This window comes from Patiria miniata, unplaced genomic scaffold (assembly GCF_015706575.1).
Source record: "Patiria miniata isolate m_02_andy unplaced genomic scaffold, ASM1570657v1 HiC_scaffold_3, whole genome shotgun sequence".
Classification (NCBI taxonomy): Eukaryota; Metazoa; Echinodermata; class Asteroidea; order Valvatida; family Asterinidae; genus Patiria; species Patiria miniata.
In genome coordinates, this window is record NW_024037069.1 from 39,784,222 (window position 1) to 39,803,700 (window position 19,479).

The window sequence follows — 19,479 nt, forward strand, 5'->3', positions numbered from 1 at the left end:
CAGACGTTGAGGTGTTGCAATACATAAAAAGACAAATTGTGAAGTGACAAGAGCGCCCCTAAAATTCAATTTATGAATTCATGTCGGCCTAGCTTGGAAAACCTAGCTCTAAGGCTCAAAACATGAGAAATTTCCATGAGCCTTAGACCTGGGTTTTCCGAGCTAGAATTCATCAACCTAACGTTAAAGACCGGTCCATACTTTATCATTGTGAATGGGAAGTGAATATGATGTCACAAAACACTCTGTGAAATGTGTGCTACTTTTGTGAATTCTTAGTGTGAATACTTGATTACTTCATGTGTGTCATGATTTTGCGTTGGCTTTGCTTTCCCGCTTAGTATATGAACTTGCCAGGCTTAAAGCAAACTTATTGTGACCATGGATATATATATTTTTTTAAATTTTGAGCAGAATTTCTTTGTTGTATAAATACAACTTACAAGTTTAGGCAAAATAAAAAAAAAAACATGTTTAGCGTCCTGCCTCTTTGACAAAAAGGAAGGAGGAGGCCCTTTTTTTTTTTTTTTTTTCAAAATGGCCGCCCGACACATTTTTCAAGACAACGCGGCCGGGCTATTTTTCAAGATGGTTACCAGCTTTTTTCAAAATGGCCGCCACTTGGACTCATTGACTATTTCCACAGCTTTATACACAGTATAAAAGTCTAAAAATACGATTTCCTTCGTCAGAGATCGTTAAAATTTATCATTTTTTGTCTTTTAAAAAAAAAAAAAAAAAAAAAAAAAGGAGGCGGCCTCTAAAAAGGAAGCGGGCGGGGACGCTAAACATGTTGTTGTTTTTTTTACTTCGCCTTATAATGCACAAAAACCCCCAATGCAATACACATAGTCTTCTGCATTCATTCTGTATCCATAATTTTCTTCTGTTTTGGTGTCATCGTTCCCCCAATAGGCAGTAATAGTAGTCTACATTGTCCTAGACAATCCTGTTGCTTTCTTAATATCGCCAGCTATTTAATTGAGTCAGAAAATAGAAGTGGGATGTAGATCAGTGTTAGAACTTCAATAGAAGTTCTTAAAACATGTAACCTTTCTGTAATGTTCCCATCTAGTGTATGTACACAACAATGGCTGAAGTTTACAATTGTTTTTTTTCTTCACAGAAATTCCCTTTAAGTTTAACGGGGATTGTTGACATCAGGTTGTCTCTAAACATGCCTAGGAATGTGACCTTAAGATCCCTGGTAATGTGGATATCCAGTTTGCAATCTTGACAGGATATGCTGTTACCAGGCTGAGGCTGCGGGCAATTAATTTATGACTCAGCTATGTTTGAAGAAACAGAAAGAAAAAGAAAATTGTAACGTCTTGGGGGATTAGTTTGTAAAACAAGTCTAGTAGTAGTGTCGGAACGTAGCACACTAGCAGTTCTAGGGTGGTTTGCAATATGGAGACTCCTGTCTGGGTCTTTCAACTCCTGGACAAAGTTTGCTAGGATTTGTTTCTAGTTCTCAAGGATCAGGCTGTATGTTTCAGAGATCAAACAGGGTGAGATTGTAGAATTGTGCACCTGCACGGTCTCATTTAGGATGGCTCGTTACATGGACATTGACACGGACGATTTCTTGGTGAGTTGTTTGTAAAGTTTGGCACAAGGTGTTTTTTGTGTAACCTGTAGAGACCTTGATCTTTCACCCACTGCAGATACCAGAACTAGATGTCAAAGGTACTCGTACATGTGAAGTTTTGGAAATTGCATGTTTAGTGTGCAAGTTATGAATTTGAAATTGCTGTACCAGCTGTTTGGTTATATTTTTTATGTGCGATATACATTTTCATATCAAGATATACATTTAGGACAGTAGTCAGTGGTACACGTACCTCCTACATGTACTTGTAGGTGTCTTGTACGTGCTGTTTGAAGGTCCTGTTTGTGTTTTTTAGATTTGAGTAATATCAATATTATGATTTTAGATGTGATGTTCAAAGAAACTTGGTTGGAGGTTTGTCTATGTGGTGAAAGAAATGCTGATGTACATGTTTGTATATGCACCAACATTGTAGTACTAGCCAAGTTGATGGTGGAGAAAAAAATTCATCAAAATGGAAAAATGAATTTTTTGATTCCCCCCCCCCCCAATGCAAATTATATTTGGAAAAATGTTGCAACCTTGTGTACAAAGTCTATAGAGAGTCAAGAATTTTTTTTTCTTAACCAAATTGGAAATGTTTCTCAGTCCCAGATTCATGTCTTATCATCATTTTTGCAATGAAGAACAAAGTGTCGTCAGGTTGCAACATTTTTTCCTTATATTTTATTCGACTGACAAAGGGAGGTCCAACAAATACCAAATGAAATCTTATATCACATGTGGGCTTTCCACAATATGGATACTTCATTTTTGTAAAATATTTTATCTTGTGAGGGTAATCGTTTAGCAGAGTGGGTCACTGAAGTTCATATATCATGTTCACATTTAACGACTTGTATCACTGTAATCTTCATACATACATGTACTACACACTACCATGCCTACCAGCATGCTTCACTGCAAATTGCTGGGAATTGTGGCATCCTCATAAATGAGTTCTTTCCCATCGGATATAAGTATGATGGAAATGTAATCTACTCAATTCGGTCAGTCAAGTTGATTAGGAAACTGTTCTTATTGGATTAAATCTTGCTCCCTACATGCATTTAGAGGTCAGTATGTACATGTATGTATGCGTACAATATACTTGTACAGGTACATGTAATTAAGACAAAATGATGGCATAATGTGGTGCATAAGATCAGGCATGCAACTGGGAAATTACAAAAAAAAAAGAGGAAATTCAAATTTTTCCCAAACTTTGTACAGTGTTTTTCTATTTTCTTTGGCACACATGGGAAGTAAAAAAAAAAGGAAATCAGCTGATCCGAGGAAAAGTTGCATGCCTGTAAGATTCGTATATTAATTCACACATGTATGTTCTTAACATTATTCACAGCACACAATGTACAACAGCAAGTGCTATTGCTTTAATACAATGTAGCTGTACAGGTATACATTTTCATTGTCTGAATGTATTTGGATAACAAACAAATTGGATTAACACACACATTTACATTTACATGTATATAGTTTATGCAATCAGCAAGATTCGGATTTCACTGTGTTATATTTTGCTAGAGAAATCAATGTACACTTGTACAATATGAACGTGCTATCAGGCCAAGTAAAAAAAACCCCAGTATTTGCTGGTCCAGCCTTTTTGACAAAATGAAAGAGGCAGGTGCATTTTTTCCCCAGGCTGCCAGGATGGCGGATGGATTCTTCAATTTTCTCATTTATTTTGCTGATACAAAATTGTGTTCAAGAAGCCGTAACCCTTTATACATAGTTACAATTTTTTGAAATTATATATGTGCAAAATATATTGGAAATGTGTGAATTAAAAAAGAAAAAAGAAAATGAAAAGGAGGCGGCCGGGAAAAAAAAGAATGAGGAACTAGTATTTTTTTTTTTGCTTGGCCTGATACGAAGTTCTTTTTTAATTTCACGTACCTGTATGTGATGTATTTGGAATGCAATAACTGTCATGTGAGGCCTTGTGGCATTTTCATTCACATTCATACAGGTTATGAGGGATTGTAATCATGATATAGTGTGTTTCAACTTGAAACTGTACGCTTAATAGATTAAAATGATTGTCAAATGCACATTGACTGTACTAAAAGAATGTCAAACTTGGTCTTGAGTATGGAGATGAAGTTTGTTTTGCAGTCTGTGACTGTATAGGCCTATGTTTCCTTTGTAATCGAATGATATACAAGGACATTCACAATTTGTGTGAAATATATTGATATCAATTTTTTTGTTGCAGGCTGTCGCCCTCCCGTCTTTCGGTGCAGGTGACACCAATGGCCCCATGGACACAGCGCCCCCGGCACCCCCAGAGAAGGAGCCCCAGGTATGGGAGAAACCCTTGAGCATCCATGACATCCGAAAGAGCAGCAACAACTGGTCACTGGCCTCAGATGCTGGGGTGAGTTCAGTTTCATCTTAAGTCTGGGGTGTTTTTAGACGGCCATAAGCAAAAAGTGGTTCTGTTGTTGTTTCCCTTTGGTTAATTGTCTTGGGGATTTGAGTATTGCATTTTCGTGGGAAATTCTTGCCCATTCAATATTCCCAAAGAAATTCACCAACAAGAAACAAGCGAACCAATTCTTGGTTGTTTATCTGCCAGGATGGAGTTTGGCGACCGTATTCGCCAGTTACATGATGAAAATTTTGTGTCATTTCCCGATGCAAAAACTTCATCATGATTGGTTACAGTACCCGCTGCTATATCTGATTCAAACCAGACATTCTACCCAGCAAGCTTGGTTGTCAAGTGATAAGACATCTGCACTTCAAGCAGGAAGTCATGGGTTCGAGTCCCACCCGAGTAAGCTTGTACATTTTTCCAACGAGCCCTTGGACAACACTGAGCATACAGTGTTTATGATTTAACATCAGTGAAGGGCAAAACCAGATAATGGACTTACATGTATATTGAAAGTCATTAAACTAGAGAATGATATGCTACCCATGTGGTGTCCCCAAACTCTTCCTTTGTAACTGGTAAGGGGGCTACTTGTTAGCCAGAGGGGGTTACTTGTAGCCAGAGGGGGCTACTTGTAGCCAGAGGGGGTTACTTGTGCACGGAACCCATACATCCGCACAAGACGGTGTCCATAGTCCAGAGAGTGAAACCACTTGGTCTTGATCAAGATACCATACATGTACTTCCTCCAGTTCCTGGCACCACCATGGTACATTTGCCCTCCCGTTCCTCCACCTCCCGTTTCCCCCACCACCTTCCGCAACTCCTCACCACGTCTAAGGTGATCAGTTCTCCAAATGTCGTATGAATACAGACTGCCCTTTTTTTTAAAGGTTTTTTTTATTCTGGAACTGGAAGGTAATAGTTTCAATCATCGTGACGGATGGTACTCGCCCACTCGTTCCTTCTCGGTTCCTTCCCTGTCTTGTATCTTTTCCTTTTTGGCCAGAAGAAGTTGCCCAACCACCCACCAGTTAAAAGGTTATCAGATATAACGCGATTGATATTTGCACGAATACTCCGCAGGCAAACAGCCTCAAGATTGTAATACAAAGTAGGGGAAACGCATCAATTACCGGAACCTGTAGTCTGCGTATAATGTGCATGATTGTCAGTATTGTCACCATTTTCTCTTGTAAACTTGAATTAATTCAGACTTATAGTTCCTTAGGGGTAAATGGCAAATCCGCACTGTTCCCACTCATAGACTGCCGGACGTGATTAAATAAGCCTTTGACGCCAGTTCGTAATTCCAGTTTGGCAAGTTTTAAGTGAACTTGACGTCACGAATCAGTCGCGGCAAAACCACATTAGTTGGAGTTGAAGTATGTTGAGCGTTATCCTGAACCCCATTGAATGCAACAGAATATTTATGTGTTGGGTTTGCTTGATCTTGGCAATGAACAAAAGATATTTGGGCTCTAGCTGTTGGATTCTGCAGGCTTAATTCAAACAACAAAAACATTGGATGTTGTTGGGTTCAGCAAGGTTTGGGTTAATAATCTTCAACAAGAGTAGGCAAGAAGGAAAGCTTATGTACATGCATGGTAGCTTTAGCTAATTTTCAATGAAACTTATCCGTTGGAAATGTGCCAGTTAAATTACCGTAGTCCAGACTGTTTGAGTATCCGTTGGTTACAGCAAACAATCAGATGTGCGACGCTCATTTTCCAATTCGAAAATCTCTTGCACGAGTATGTATGTGAGGCACGTGAATACGTTTCCGTGTTTTATTTAAATCAAATTTACCGACTTCCATACCGTGGGATTATCTCAATTAACTGGTTCCCTTTGAAACTGGAACCAAAATGTCTGGGCATGTCAGAATAGCTAAAAATGTTCATTGTTGGCACCGATTCAAGACCCTGTACGTACATGCTGTAAGGATTTGCAGCCTACACGTATTCATGTTTTAAGGTGTACTGTGCGTGAAATGAAAATGTCACACAGACATCAGGTGCCTGCCTAATCTTCATCAGTTAAGGCCAGTTTATACTTCATGTGAATGTGAATTCAATGTGAATTTGACGTCAGGAAGCATTCGCTGCGAAATTCGCCGGAGTTGAAATGTGTTTCAACTTTTGCGAATTCGCAACGCGCAAACTCGCCCTGACGTCATAAATTTGCGTTCGTGTTCACTTTCAGTATTGCTGAGAGAAAATTGTCTTTCAGTTATAAGCGCAAAAGTATTAGTAGGCAATAAAAGGGACATGAACGTATTTAAGACGTACCACAAATGGCTCTACCTTCAAACACGTGAGTCTCCCTCTCCCGCCCAAAAGTTTGTCTGATGCAGTACTTTTTTGAAGATTAATTTTTTTTTTATACACAAAACATTTGGTTGCCTTTTATGTTGTTAGAGGCATGCTAAAGCCCTAGCTAGCTTATATGGACAAAAATCAACTAAACTTACAATGTACCGGTAAGTGACCAGGCTAATAGAAATTTCACAAATTTTGTGTTGTCTTGTAAGGCCGTGTTAACCCTATGTATACATATATTAAATGAGCATTCACATATATAGCTACTGAATTGTATTAGCGTTGATCCGTGTAAGAGTTTCATAACAAGGTTTTGTTCTTTCTGGAGTATTTTTCCAAGACCCAACTCTACACCTTTACAAGTTGTATGGACTGTACATGAAGTTGCATTTTTCTGAGCACACTGAGACAATGTCAAAGTGCCAATAAAAATGTATGTCTGATGTGAGGTTTTAACTACACGAATATCTTAGATGCATGTACAATTTTCTTTCTGCAGCTGTTGCTATATTTGCAAGAGTTCTCCCACAAGATGCTGACCAAGACCAGCGAGTTGGAGAAGAAGGTGGATGGTCTGGTGCACGAGACCAAGTGCACGGACTCCCGCGTGCACAATGTCTTCAATGACTTCCTCATGCTGGCCAATACGCAGTTCATTGAAAACGTAAGTTTTATAGAGACTGTGGGGGCATATAATGTAAGTGCGCCCTCAGTGGTAGAAATACACATCTTGACTGGTTACTGAAGGACAGTTGAGTGTCATTTTCATGGTATGCAAGCTGTACCGGTAGTTCATTTTTTTCTGGTACAGGCATTGCACGGCCCAATTTCTTGGCTCTGCTAACCATATAATTCCGCGCTTGCGATCACTATTTTGTGCTAACGGCGCTAACATAACAGTTCTGTGTTAACCCTGTAACAGTGTAAGCACATATTCCTTAGTTATGGGATGTACGCATATAGCCAAAATTCTTCGCTAGCCTGTGAAATTCGCTTACCGTAAGCATGGATTTTTCTGCTATAGTAAGCATGGATTTCTCTGCTACAGTAAGCAGGGATTTTCGCCATGAAAGTGGGTCCTGGTCTATGCATCATGCAGTTTAATGCTGTATGTTCTGAATTGTGCACGTATGCATTTGTCCAATGCATTCTTACGTGGCTCTCGAGAGTAGGCCACACAATGTGTCTGAACACTGCATCCAAAATAGCGCACTCAGTCAGAGAACAGCTAGCGCATCATTGTCTTTGTGACCCCTGACATAGGTCAATTTAATTTGCACTAATATGCACGGCATTCAACATACATGATGTACAATTTCAGAGGATTTGAGGGCGTTGTCTGCTTATGAGGTCAGGCCCCCTATCTATATGTGTACTTCCTGTGTGGATTATAACACTGCAGAGCTGTTTGATCGGTCAGTGTTTAAGGGTACCCTTTTATTATATTTGGTTGTCATTGCCAACCAACCCTCTTTTGGGCTCCGGACCTAAGAAAACAAAAAACGGTTTTTGCTGCTGTCAACCCTGTCTTGAACCCCATTAACCAAAAACTTAACAAATGAAAAAAAAAATAACAATAAAATTCAGGCCATCAGGCTTTGTGTTGTTTGCAAAGCTATTGAAAATGAATACCAGATTTTTACACAAAGTGTGGGGTATAGCAACCAATGGAATCCCAGAAGATGAGAGGATAGTGCCTATCATCATATTAGGTGTCTATACCTTTATTGTTATTTCAGCGATATCAATTGAAGATTATAAACTCATTGCAATAAACTAAATTAGAGACAATACACACTTGGCATACCGTAATTTGATTTAGCTCTCTATATGGGTAACATTGCAGGGTTTTTTTCTTCAGATTTTAATTTTTTTTGTGACCGACTGACCTTAGTTCAGAAATAAAAAGGGGTGCCCTAACGGACTGTTCCAAATTTAGCCATAAGCTCCACCCTCCATTTATTTGTGTACATCTCTCACAGTGCTTGTGACTGAGTTTAACTGAGCTACTGTTGTCACCTGATCAAAAGTGGTGATCTGATTGGTCAATGTGCACTGTTTGATTGACAGGCATGAATGGTCTATTGGTTCATGCCCGTTTACCTTTCATAATAGGAATTGTGGATGATTCGTTATACTACATTGTTAGTCGGTTCTCAGATTCCATTTGTCATTCATTTTACATTAGAACATTAACCCTTACCCTACTAGACCCTCCAACGCATGCCAATATGTGCCTCAAGAAAATCTCCTATGTTTTTTGCATGGCCCTCCAATATCTGCCATGTCATTTCAAGGGTAACTGGACAGGCACTCCAATACATGCAACAGAGAACAATGAGAGTCCTCTGATAACAAAGTGAGTGCCCCCAGCTGGTCAGTATCAGGCACCCTCCAGGGCCTCCAACTCCTGCCAATTGGAGCCTTCACTGCTAAGACTTGTTATCTGCCAAATAACTGCAGCTGGAGGGCATTGGCATAACCAACTGACATGCAGTAAACTACCCTCAGAGAGTAAGGGTTAAAGGCCCCCAGGGAAGCAGCATTCATGCTCGATTGCCATAATCTGTTCCGTTCCGAACCGGTTGTAGCAAGACTAAATTTACCATGGCAAGTTCAGACATTGATGCGTACTTCCCATAGGAAGGAACCTGACAAAAGTTTGCCGTGTCAGTTGATTATTCGGAGAAGTTGGAAACATTCCAACCTGATTGCAGATTTCATGTTGTAGTAACACATTGAAAATGGCAGCCTACATGTAACTACAAGCTTTCTCGATGAGCTCCGTGCGTGACCAAGAGAGGATGCATTTTGCCTAGCAATGGTGCATTCCTTGGTGGGACATGCACTTCGCTGGTTCACGCACATGCTCCTTCTTATTTATTAATTGTACGTAATACCAGGCAATGCGTGTAGACTGTTCCCGATCCTTTCATGTGGCACTGACTACGAATAATTATGGAGTCGGAAACCCGTCTTTATGGGTGGGATACACGCTCACACAGTGTGTGGATCGCGGTACCGTCGCAGTTTCACAAGCAAGATGGCACCCGATTGAAACCGATTTAACAGCTCCCCACCAGCCTCTCTCTTTCCAACCGGTGAGGGGGTACTTCTGCACAATGCGGATAATGGAGACACTATTGAAAAAGTTTTGTGCTTTTTGCCAACATTTTGTTTTGACAAGTTGCAGATTTACAGGTTTCCCGCAGATTCAAATAGAGCAGTTTGAATTAATTGATCACTCAAAGATGACAACCATCCATGCCCCCTTTCCAATATTGGTACGGAGTACAGTGTACTATTCACTGGTCCCAGAGGGTCAGGCTGGTGCCTTCTTCGCACCTATCATGCTGACTGACTCGCTCACTGACTGACTCACTGACTGGCGCTTTTGAGCTGGGCAGTGCTGTCGTATAGGATACCCTGTATAGTTTGGCAGATGACATTTGGTACACAGTCCGAGTATGTCATGAGAAAATTATTTGGCTATAGGGCCATCGCAGATTTGTCCTTCGAAAAAAATACAGGTCTAACAAGCAATGTCAGCCATTCGAAACATTTTGAAAATTGCTTGTAAATGTTATTCTACCTGTATTTTCAAAGGACAAGTCTGCGATGGCCCTATAACCAAATATCTTTCTTAAGACATACTCTGACTGTGTGCAGAATGCCATGCTTGTATCATCGAAGGCACAATTCCCCCAAATATTTTCCCTAACTGCCCTACTTGTGACGCCATTGAATGGGCTAAATTGAGCTCATTGTGTAGACGAGAGGCATGAAAAGACTTCCAGTAAATAGCCATTTGAAATCAGTTGAATAGAAATGTGTGCACTCTGAGATCCATCTTTACAAGGCTTGCCTTGTCTTGTTCTCAAATTGATATCTTGACAAATTGATGTACGTAGTTTACAAATTGCTTTATTGGTGGCCTTCACACTATTCTCCCTCAACGGGTTCTCAATACATACCCTACATGTACTTCCCAGTTACGTCATCACTCTTCTGTCCTTGACACTTTGCCAGTAACATTGAACTACTGTCGATAAGATTTGAAGGTTGCATGGGGATGTCAGCAATAAATCAATATTTGCGTTGACAACAATATGACAATAAATCTTTTGGTTATAAGAAAAACCAGTTTAAGACATTTGGGGTGTCAGTCAAATCACATTTGGCTGCGGACGGTACGTTAGTAGCCCATCTTGATCCCTCAGGAACAGTCAAGGAGCCTCTGAGTCCTGAACGGACACGAGGCAAACTTGAGCTCTCCCAAGATAAGAAGGCGACCCGTTCCTGTTGAACTTTGGTCGGGGTTCCTTCCTGGTCATTCACAGTTCACTGCTGGTGCCTTATTTCAGGATTCCTTGTGTGTGCTTGAGAGAGTTACGTACATCAAGGTCTCTTGTCATGCATGTATATAAAATAGTTCAGCTTGTTGTCTTACTCTTTGGCAATTTCAAAGCAATCAGACGCCAGTTCCACTTGGTATATTCGCAAGACTTCTACACAAATTTATATGGACGAAGGGTCGAAAGGAATTCAGATCTCTCTCAATCTACTTTTTGGAATATTTTCAGTCTTACTCTTCTAAAAGTTATTGGGGTTTGCCATTGTTTCAGTATTCATACATGGTAATAGTGGATGTACAGGGAAAAAGAATGCTTTAAAAATGAAAGAGATGATTTTTCACCATCAAATTTTCGTTCTACATAAAGTGCAAGATACATGTGTGAATTTTTGAAATGACCACTCAAGTCCATTGCCATTAGAACACGGAAAAGGCCAAAAAATAAAACAATAAAAAAAAATTTCAGGGCCCATCGCAATTCAGGATGAAGAATATTTCACTTTGTCCGGAAGAAATTCTGCATTAACTTTTCATTAGGAACTGCTTGATAACACCAATACTGAAAACTTCACTGCAGAAATATTGCGGGGAATTTTTTCGCAAACCTGTAAATTATACTGAACACATTGTCCACAACTTGACTGGCATTTAACCAGAATTTTAGTTTACTAAATCTTTCCTAAAAAAAGGAAATGGATTTTAGACCAACTTTTTTTCTGGCCCAACAAAATGGCACAAACTTATAGTACAAATTAAAACTGATGAATGGGTGTTCTACATGTACATGTACCGGTATGGCACACTTGTAACACTTCACTTTGCCCCAAGGGTGGTGGATAGTCTGGGCATCAGGATTAACTCTGAACCGGGACAAATTTGACAGTCTTTCCATCTCTCCTCATTTCCCCCCTCTGTTTATTACTCCTAATACCCCACTGATGCAGCATCCTTCCTTGCTAAAACTCCTCTCACACCCCCCCCCCCCCCCCCCCCTCCCCTCCTATCTCCAGATCTCTCATCCATTGATGAAACTTCCCTCCAGACAACTGTCCAACCCGGGGCTTGGATTTTAAACGTGCTGATCTTTTCTTTCCTTCCCTTTTTTGTTGTTGTCTTTGTTACTTAAGCTGGAAGTTTTCATTGTCACGCAAGACCGCAGTAAATGAATTCTTTCCTGGTTGTCGGTTATCATTTGTTGCTGGGCGTGTGGTACATAATGTGCATGTGGGGATTTTCTCAGCAGAACATTATGAATGGGTGTGTGGGGATGTTCGGCATTGTTCAGTGACTAATTTCATGACAATCAATCAAATTGAGTTACAAGGATTGATTAGTGCGGTTGACTTGATTTGAGTCGACAGTTTGTATAAAATACTGTAATAAGGGGTTAAATGTGACCCGCTCTGCAAAAATGAGTCTGATGTCGCATAGCTTGAATTCCAGCTTTTACCCCTTTTTTTGGATTTTTTGTTTTTGTTTTATTTTGGTTGTTTGATAGTTTTAGTTCAGATATCTTACACAGAAATTTAAATATTGTAAGAAAAAGACTAACAAATTTATGAGTTTTGGTGCTTTTCTTGGTTAGTTACAGTGTATTTGTAATTTTTAAACCCTTTTTTCTTCATTGAGACATTTCTTGCTTTGCAAAAACTTGACAGAATTAAAAAAGGCACAACAGTGCAACCAAATGGCCTAGAGAGGCCCATGATATACCAAAGGAAAGCTTATTTCATTGCCATTTTATTAATGTAGTTAACTCAAAATTTCGGTTTTGCCACAACAGACTCATTTTTGTGGAGCGGGTCACAAATATGGTGTTGTGTTTGAGAATTTTATGTCAGCAAGAAAAGAAAAAGAAGTGAATGCTTTTGGTAGAGCTAAAGGACATTTTAGGCAGGCCTTAGTAACTGGTGTGCACCATATTGGAAAGCAAAGATGAATCCTGCTCTCAGTGTTTACCACTAACCAAATGAGAAGGCTTTAGCTATGGCTTTCAGAGAGCCTTTTTTCGTCGAGGGTGCTATGCGCGCAGAGGGTCCTATGCGCTCCAATGGGATGTAAAACAGCATATCCCACATCACAGCAGTCAACAATTGTTTTGTTATATCGTGCCAATAACTCAAAACAATATTGGATGTAATTTACTGTGTGAGAAATAAATGAAACCACTGCGATGTAATCTTTGATAACTGAAGGTTTTGATGTCCTGCCAGACATGAGACTGAGCGTTTGCATTGCAGTTCTCATTGCGTAAAGCTAGCGCCGGCAGGTTCCACATGCCACGCAATGCGCGTAATGAACGCAGTGCGATATCATCCTCAGTGTGTGACATGCATTTGTATTGTCCAGACACATGGCCATCCTAGACCAATGAAATTACAGTATCCAAGCACACGCTATGGGCCTTATGCATGAGTCGGCCATATTGAATTTGTGTGAGGTAAAATCTTAATGTTTGGTACTTGCAAAGAGAAATGAAAGCAAGTTAATAACTAAATTCCAGTCTGCTTCAATGAATTATTTAAAATTTGTAATTAAACATTCCCTAATGTTAAAAGCCAGTTTTAAAAAAAAATGACAGTAAAATAAGGCTGCATTATGCCTGCATAAATAGTCTGGCGCCATCCCATTCAACAGTTAACAATTAATGATGTACATTCAAGGAACTCGACAAAAATGGCCAACTCGTTGCATAAGGCCCATAACAAACTTGGTTATGCACTGCTCTGTAAAGCAATAAGGCGGTTGAAAGAAGCATTTGTTTTCTTTTTTATCTTTGTAATAGCGAGTGTATGATGATTCAGAGGAGACAGACCAGAAACCAGATGCGGCAAGCAAGAAAGAAGACCAGGTACCAGGCTTTGGCTCAATACTCAAAATGCTAATTATAACGGTTTGACCAATGTATTGGTTTGCTGTTGACAATTAGCTCTTTCCATGAAATTACTATATTGCAAACAAATACTCTTTTAAATCATGCCCATGATAACTGTAATTTACTTAAACCCATGTCAGATTGGCATTCTACATGTTCTGGAGTTGAGCCGGACTAATATTCTGAAAATTTGAATTGAGTTGGTCGTTTCAAACAGTAAGGAGCAACCACATGCAAAAGATCAACTGATGTTGAAAATAAGCATCTAGATTTTCCTGTCTGAAACCAAATTCTGGGTTGACTGTACATATCCAAGTACATTCTGGTTAGCATGGTTAGGTGCAACATCTGAATGCTAGTCCGAATAGGTGTATCTACAATTATGAAGTTTGCCTGTGTAGTACCCATTGTAGGGCCCATTTGCTCAAAATCTCTCTTGACCATCACTTTTTTTTCACCAATTAGACCAAGACCAGAGAGCAGCGTGAGGCCGAGGTCATCCCTAGGGTCATCAAGGCCCTTAACCTGGGCATCGATGTCCTGGACTCAGCCTTTGAGCAGCTGGATGCTAACGTAGCGAACTCCGACTCGGAAGAGGAAGATGCTACCTACAGAGCCGTTGTCGAGCCCATTCTGGAACCAAAGGTGAGTAGGGCCGGTTCTTTTTTTACCCCACTAAAGCAATTCTGAAAGTTTGCTTTTTTGTGGCCCATTTTAATGGCTCAGCTTGCTGTATAAAGTTAAGTATAGCCAAATATGGCAGAAATTTGTGGATTAGCAAAGCATTTTGCCTTGTGCACACGTGTGAATCCCGTAACTCTAGAATTTCTTTAAGCGCAGAATGGTTATTGTAAGTGCAGAATTCTTTGGTTAGCAGAGTTATAAAAAATGGGCTGAGACCCCTAAGACACTTCAACATTTGCCGAAAGCAAATGCTCCCCATTGACTTGCATGGACATTCAATATATTTTGAACAGGGTGAACTGCTACACACTCTAAGAAGTAACAAGTTAACAATATCAATCCTCTGAAAAGCAGTTGAGGTGACTTGTGCTTTCACTCAGGATAGGGTCCTTATGAGTTGATTCTGATCAGCTTTTGCAACCTCTATTGCACTCCGTGTGGAGTGTACTGGGTAGGCATTACATTCACTGTGTGGACTTCCGAACAAAAGAGGTCCACATAAACCAGGTAGAGGCGACGTTGTGTGGACTTGGGCAAGTCCACACAGTGTTTCCCCATTTCTGGAAAACAGGTTTAGAGGCATTTTTGGGTTAGGTTTATCTGTGGCAAAATGAAGAGAAACACTAATGGGGATCATAGAAAAAAAATTGAGTCAAAAGAGTTTTCACAGTTTGAGAAAAATGATCTTTTTCACTGGTTTTTCTTAACTACACGAAACCAAGGGAATGTCCACACTTGGTATGTTACGTAAGCATGCGTGTCTTGTCCAGCTTACTTGCAAAAAAGTTATACACAATGAGTGAGGGCTGAAAGAAGTGGAAATTTTCTCATATTGATGATGCATTACATTGATGAATTACTTGTGTTCACATTCGTCACTCAGTTTTCAAATAACCTTGATGTGTCAAAAGAGAAAACTTAAGAAAGGCTAGCTCATGCTTGATTTTACATGTAACTTGTGATTTCCTGGTGACCAGTAAGAGGGCAGTGTAATGATGCTTAAGTGTCTTCAAAGCTGGCAGTCTTTCTGAGTTCACTGTTGAGCGGATTGGCGTCCGTATATACCACATCATGCCTTTTACTTTTAACTGACATCTAAGTACAGGGGTATATGTGCAAGCATTATAACAGCAGATACTCTAATTTCAAAAAGGAAATGTTCAAGCAAGCCCGCCTTATTCCCAGATTAGTGAAAGTCCGCTCCAGTAATCCATCAAAGAAACTCTGGTAGTCAGTAAGCCCTTCCCGTTGATCTGCAGAGGCGAAAACCAAAATCCTTAATCCTGAAAAGGAGATGGGAGAAGACCCATCTGTCTGGCTAGATTTGGGGTTGACCCCTAAGAACTCGAAGGTCGCTTGAGGCTATTTCCGCTATGTTTTTCCTGTTATGGTGGGCGTTGGACCTTCGGGAAGTTTACTTTTACGCTGTCTAGGGTGCCTCAGGGTAACACTGACTAGGTTGACCTGAAATCTGGACGGGGCGAGGCAGGATGGATGATAAACCAGAACGCATACATTTAGGTCAACAAAAAATAATTGAATTTCAAATGTACCACACAGGGAAACTGACTAGGTGCATTATAATAACTTAAAAGACTTTTACAAAATGGGGAACTGCTGATATAGGGCTGGATAGTTGAGTTGGTAGAGCACTGGAACAGCAATCCGGAGGTCGCAGGTTCAAAACGCGCTCCAGTCAATTTTCTTGGTAAACTTTAAAATTAGCAAATAAATGAGAGTAAAAGGTAATGCATCAAGAAAGTATTAAGTGTAACTCTTGTGTATGGCCGTTTTGCCAGGAAATTTTCCTGAATACTCCAAAACCAACCATTGTGCTGCAACAAAATAATGCATTCTGTGTACTTCAACTTTCAAAGGGTAACAAGTCCCATGTAAAGTAATAATGGTTTGGCTCTTCCTTTCCGGTTCCTACAAATTCAAGCAAGCAAATCCAGTATGCGCATCAAAAGTGGAAAAAAAGGCCATAACGAGACAATAAACACACAGTCATACAAATGTATGAGCGAGGACCGTTCTCAACAAAAGATCTCTCTCCAAGGACAAGAATGAATCTGTTGTTCTCTGTTTGTCTGGCTGTCCTCAGACTGTACAGAACATGCGTGTACCGGTACGTGTACTTGTTTGCCGAAGGAACAAGCACGCACATGCATCAAAATCAAGACAAAATGCCTTGTGTGAAAAAGTTGTGGTGAATCTGTTTTGTTTATAAGATGATCCACATCCCCTTCCCTGTTGCTAAGGGAAGGCAAATAAAACACGGTTTATTTATAGTTTGGGATTAAGACAGAAGTCCAAGATTGTTACAGAAGAACCACACGGGGTATTCCCTAATGCCATTTGTGTCTCCAGGAAGTAGGGCTTGCTTCGTCCGTCAACACCCGGGCCAGTTGGCCGTCTTGTCGCATCCTCTGTAATCCGCTCGGAAGCCCGGCCAAGTTAATACCACCTGTTACAGCATACACATATTTATTCTTGTTTTCTCCTTTCTCGTTGGCAGGACTTGTACGCTCATCGCGCCTTGCCATACCTCATTGGCAGCCCGGCCTTCATGCAAGATGATAACGTCGGAGTGGCCGATATCACGGAGGAAGGTAAGTTCATGGTTTTGGTTTTTATTTGAAGAACACTTTAAGATTATTGTGCATGAATTTTAAAAGTCCTTCGGCAAACAAAGACTGTGGGGGATCGTGCAGTTGCACAAGCCCCTCCTAGCTTATGGAACCAGCTTCCGCCTGAAATTCAGTCTGTTCAGTCTCTAACAGTTTTTAAGACGAAGCTTAAAACTTTTCTTTTTACAAAGGCATTCGTATAAGGTTTTACTATTACCTTTTTTAAATGTAGGTCTTGTTTTTGTAATTTTAAGTTTCAGTGTTTTGACAGTGTTTTCTAAAATATATAGTGTTTTTTACATTTAAGACTAATGTTTAATTTGAATTCGTACTTTTAATATTTTAGCTACTGTTCAGATTTTCTAATGCGCATTAGAACATTTTATTGTATATGCACATAATAAATGCAATTTTATTATTATTATTATTATTATTAAATTACAGTAGGACAATGCTAATGCGAGCACCAGGGCCCAATTTCATAGCACTGCTTAACAGTAAGCAGAAAAGTTGTGCTTACTATAGCAGAAAATCATGCTGCTGCTTAAGCACTATTTCATGCTGACGGTTGCGCGCGCATGGAGATTTCTATTGTTACGTCACTGATTTAAGCAAAGGTTTCTTCTGGGGTTAAGCGTGCTTTTGCTGTGCTTACTGCTTAACGGTCCCTATGAAATAGATGGAGGCACGGTAAACACAAAGTCGGCTGTTAAGCAGCGCTATGAAATTGGGCCCAGGGCTCTACAAAAGCTTCAGGATAGTGGGCATTCGTGTTATCGACTTTCAGCCGCTGGCTTGACACTTTAAATTTCTAAGATTGTGGCAGACTTGTTGTATACATGTACATGCACTTTCGCGTTTTTCAGTGCCAAAGTAATGAGAGTGTGTCTCTCATCAAACCAATAGAGGGCTTTCGTTAACTGACGAAGCAATATTCAGGCCATGGAAATGTATTGCCATGTAAAAAGTGGCCGACACACGCAGTCCACACAGCACTGCATTAATGTACATGGACCTGCTGAACCATTCAAACTCTCCACTGGCAGCCATTTGAAAAATCATGCTGTTCTATTGTTAAAAAATACCAGCGTTCAAACCGAAGATACAGGGAATTCTTTTGTTCATCTACATTTGATGGTATGACATTTTTCTCTGCAGAAATGAGTGAGGAAGGATCCGTGAGTGGTTCAGAGAAGACAACAACAGAGTCTGAATCAGAGGTAAGCAACTGGTTAACTTGGACATTCAGAAAGCTGGAACTTGAAAACCGAAGTGTCTTATCAAGGTTTATTTGTCCTTACCTTCACTTTGAGTTTCTTATGCCCATGGATGTTGATTTCTGTCTGATCAGGCTGTGTTACTGCGGGGCTATTTGGGCAGTTGTTACTGACATGTGATGTGAACCACTACAGAATTGCACCTCAGTTTGACTATTTTTTAACTCAAGCTCCAAGTATAGACTTTAGTTCAGGATTTGCCATCAAACTCACCAGAAATGACTTCATTGTGAAAACCTTTTTCAAAGTTGATTAAAAACCTGCTTTTTCTGCACCCGTCTCAGACAGGCAATCCAAATATCTAAAGTGAAGTATGACATTGGAAACTAGATGGGAGTAACCATGTGCACAAGACCTCAAAAGATCACTCATTTGCATGAGTAATCGATTGCATAGAAAACATGGACTAACTAAATATGATCAATTGGGAGCAGTATTTGAAAAAAGCCAGGTTTTTTTTTCAATGCTGGTCGGCCGACCAGTGTTGGAAATTGATACAAAAATACCACTTTTCTTGAAAATGTTAACACACCTGGTGCCATGATTTACAGGATGCTTTAGACTGTCATTCACCAACAGTCCAGTAAGGTACTTCGTGATAATTGGGTAGATTTGTTTCTTTTATGTTTGCAAACTGTTGTATATTCCCTTCAAACATCACCCCAAGATACATGCAATGTTAGACACAACAAATTGTTGACCATCAAGGTGTGGTTGCCTCAGGGTCCCTGTCTGCCCCCTACCCTTCCCCTTGTCTCTACCTGAGCTCAATCAGCACAAATTGTGTTTGTATGTACGTTAGACTATATTGTCTGCAAGAACAGACACTGTTGCTTCCTGTATAGACAAGGCCTTGTACGTACACAACTTATATGTCCAAGTACTCCTGCAAGATGTTTGTTTGGTAATGCAGTTTGTACATGTGATGCTCTTAGGCCAAAAAAAAAAAGTCTCCGGTTTCTGGTATGGAGCTTTGCCCCAAAAGTGGTACAGCGACGCGGCTTTTTTTTTTTTTTTTTTTTTGACTTTTTTTCTCTTCACATGTCAGCTGATGACTGCAAATGGTGCCAGACTAAATTTTGTGCAAAATATATGAGAATCCAGAGAGGCCACATAAAGCTTACACTCGATCGTAACCCCGTCTGAAAACGCGTTGGAATTGTGCAGCAGCAGGATTCCAGTCAAACCAGTGAGTTTGGCGGTTTTGAGACATCATCGTACATTGAAAATAAAACTTTTTCATTTTGCCAACGCGCATGGCTACGGTGACGCGCACGCATACCAGAAACTGGAGACTTTTTTTTGTGGCCTTACTTGAAATCACATGTAAAAGACAAAGTGTGGTA

The 19,479-nt window shown here is 40.1% G+C and overlaps 1 protein-coding gene across 5 annotated transcripts in view; it reads left to right on the forward strand.

Moving 5' to 3' along the window:
• LOC119738683 (WASH complex subunit 2-like) overlaps positions 1 to 19,479 on the forward strand; it is a 66,701-nt gene that overhangs the window by 391 nt on the left and 46,831 nt on the right. For all 5 annotated transcript variants that reach the window (XM_038213603.1, XM_038213601.1, XM_038213605.1 and 2 more), the window contains exons 2-7: positions 3,831 to 3,992; positions 6,813 to 6,977; positions 13,453 to 13,518; positions 14,008 to 14,187; positions 16,745 to 16,838; positions 18,015 to 18,076. In XM_038213603.1, coding sequence (XP_038069531.1) covers positions 3,831 to 3,992; positions 6,813 to 6,977; positions 13,453 to 13,518; positions 14,008 to 14,187; positions 16,745 to 16,838; positions 18,015 to 18,076 — 729 coding nt within the window. The remainder of the gene's footprint in view (positions 1 to 3,830; positions 3,993 to 6,812; positions 6,978 to 13,452; positions 13,519 to 14,007; positions 14,188 to 16,744; positions 16,839 to 18,014; positions 18,077 to 19,479) is intronic.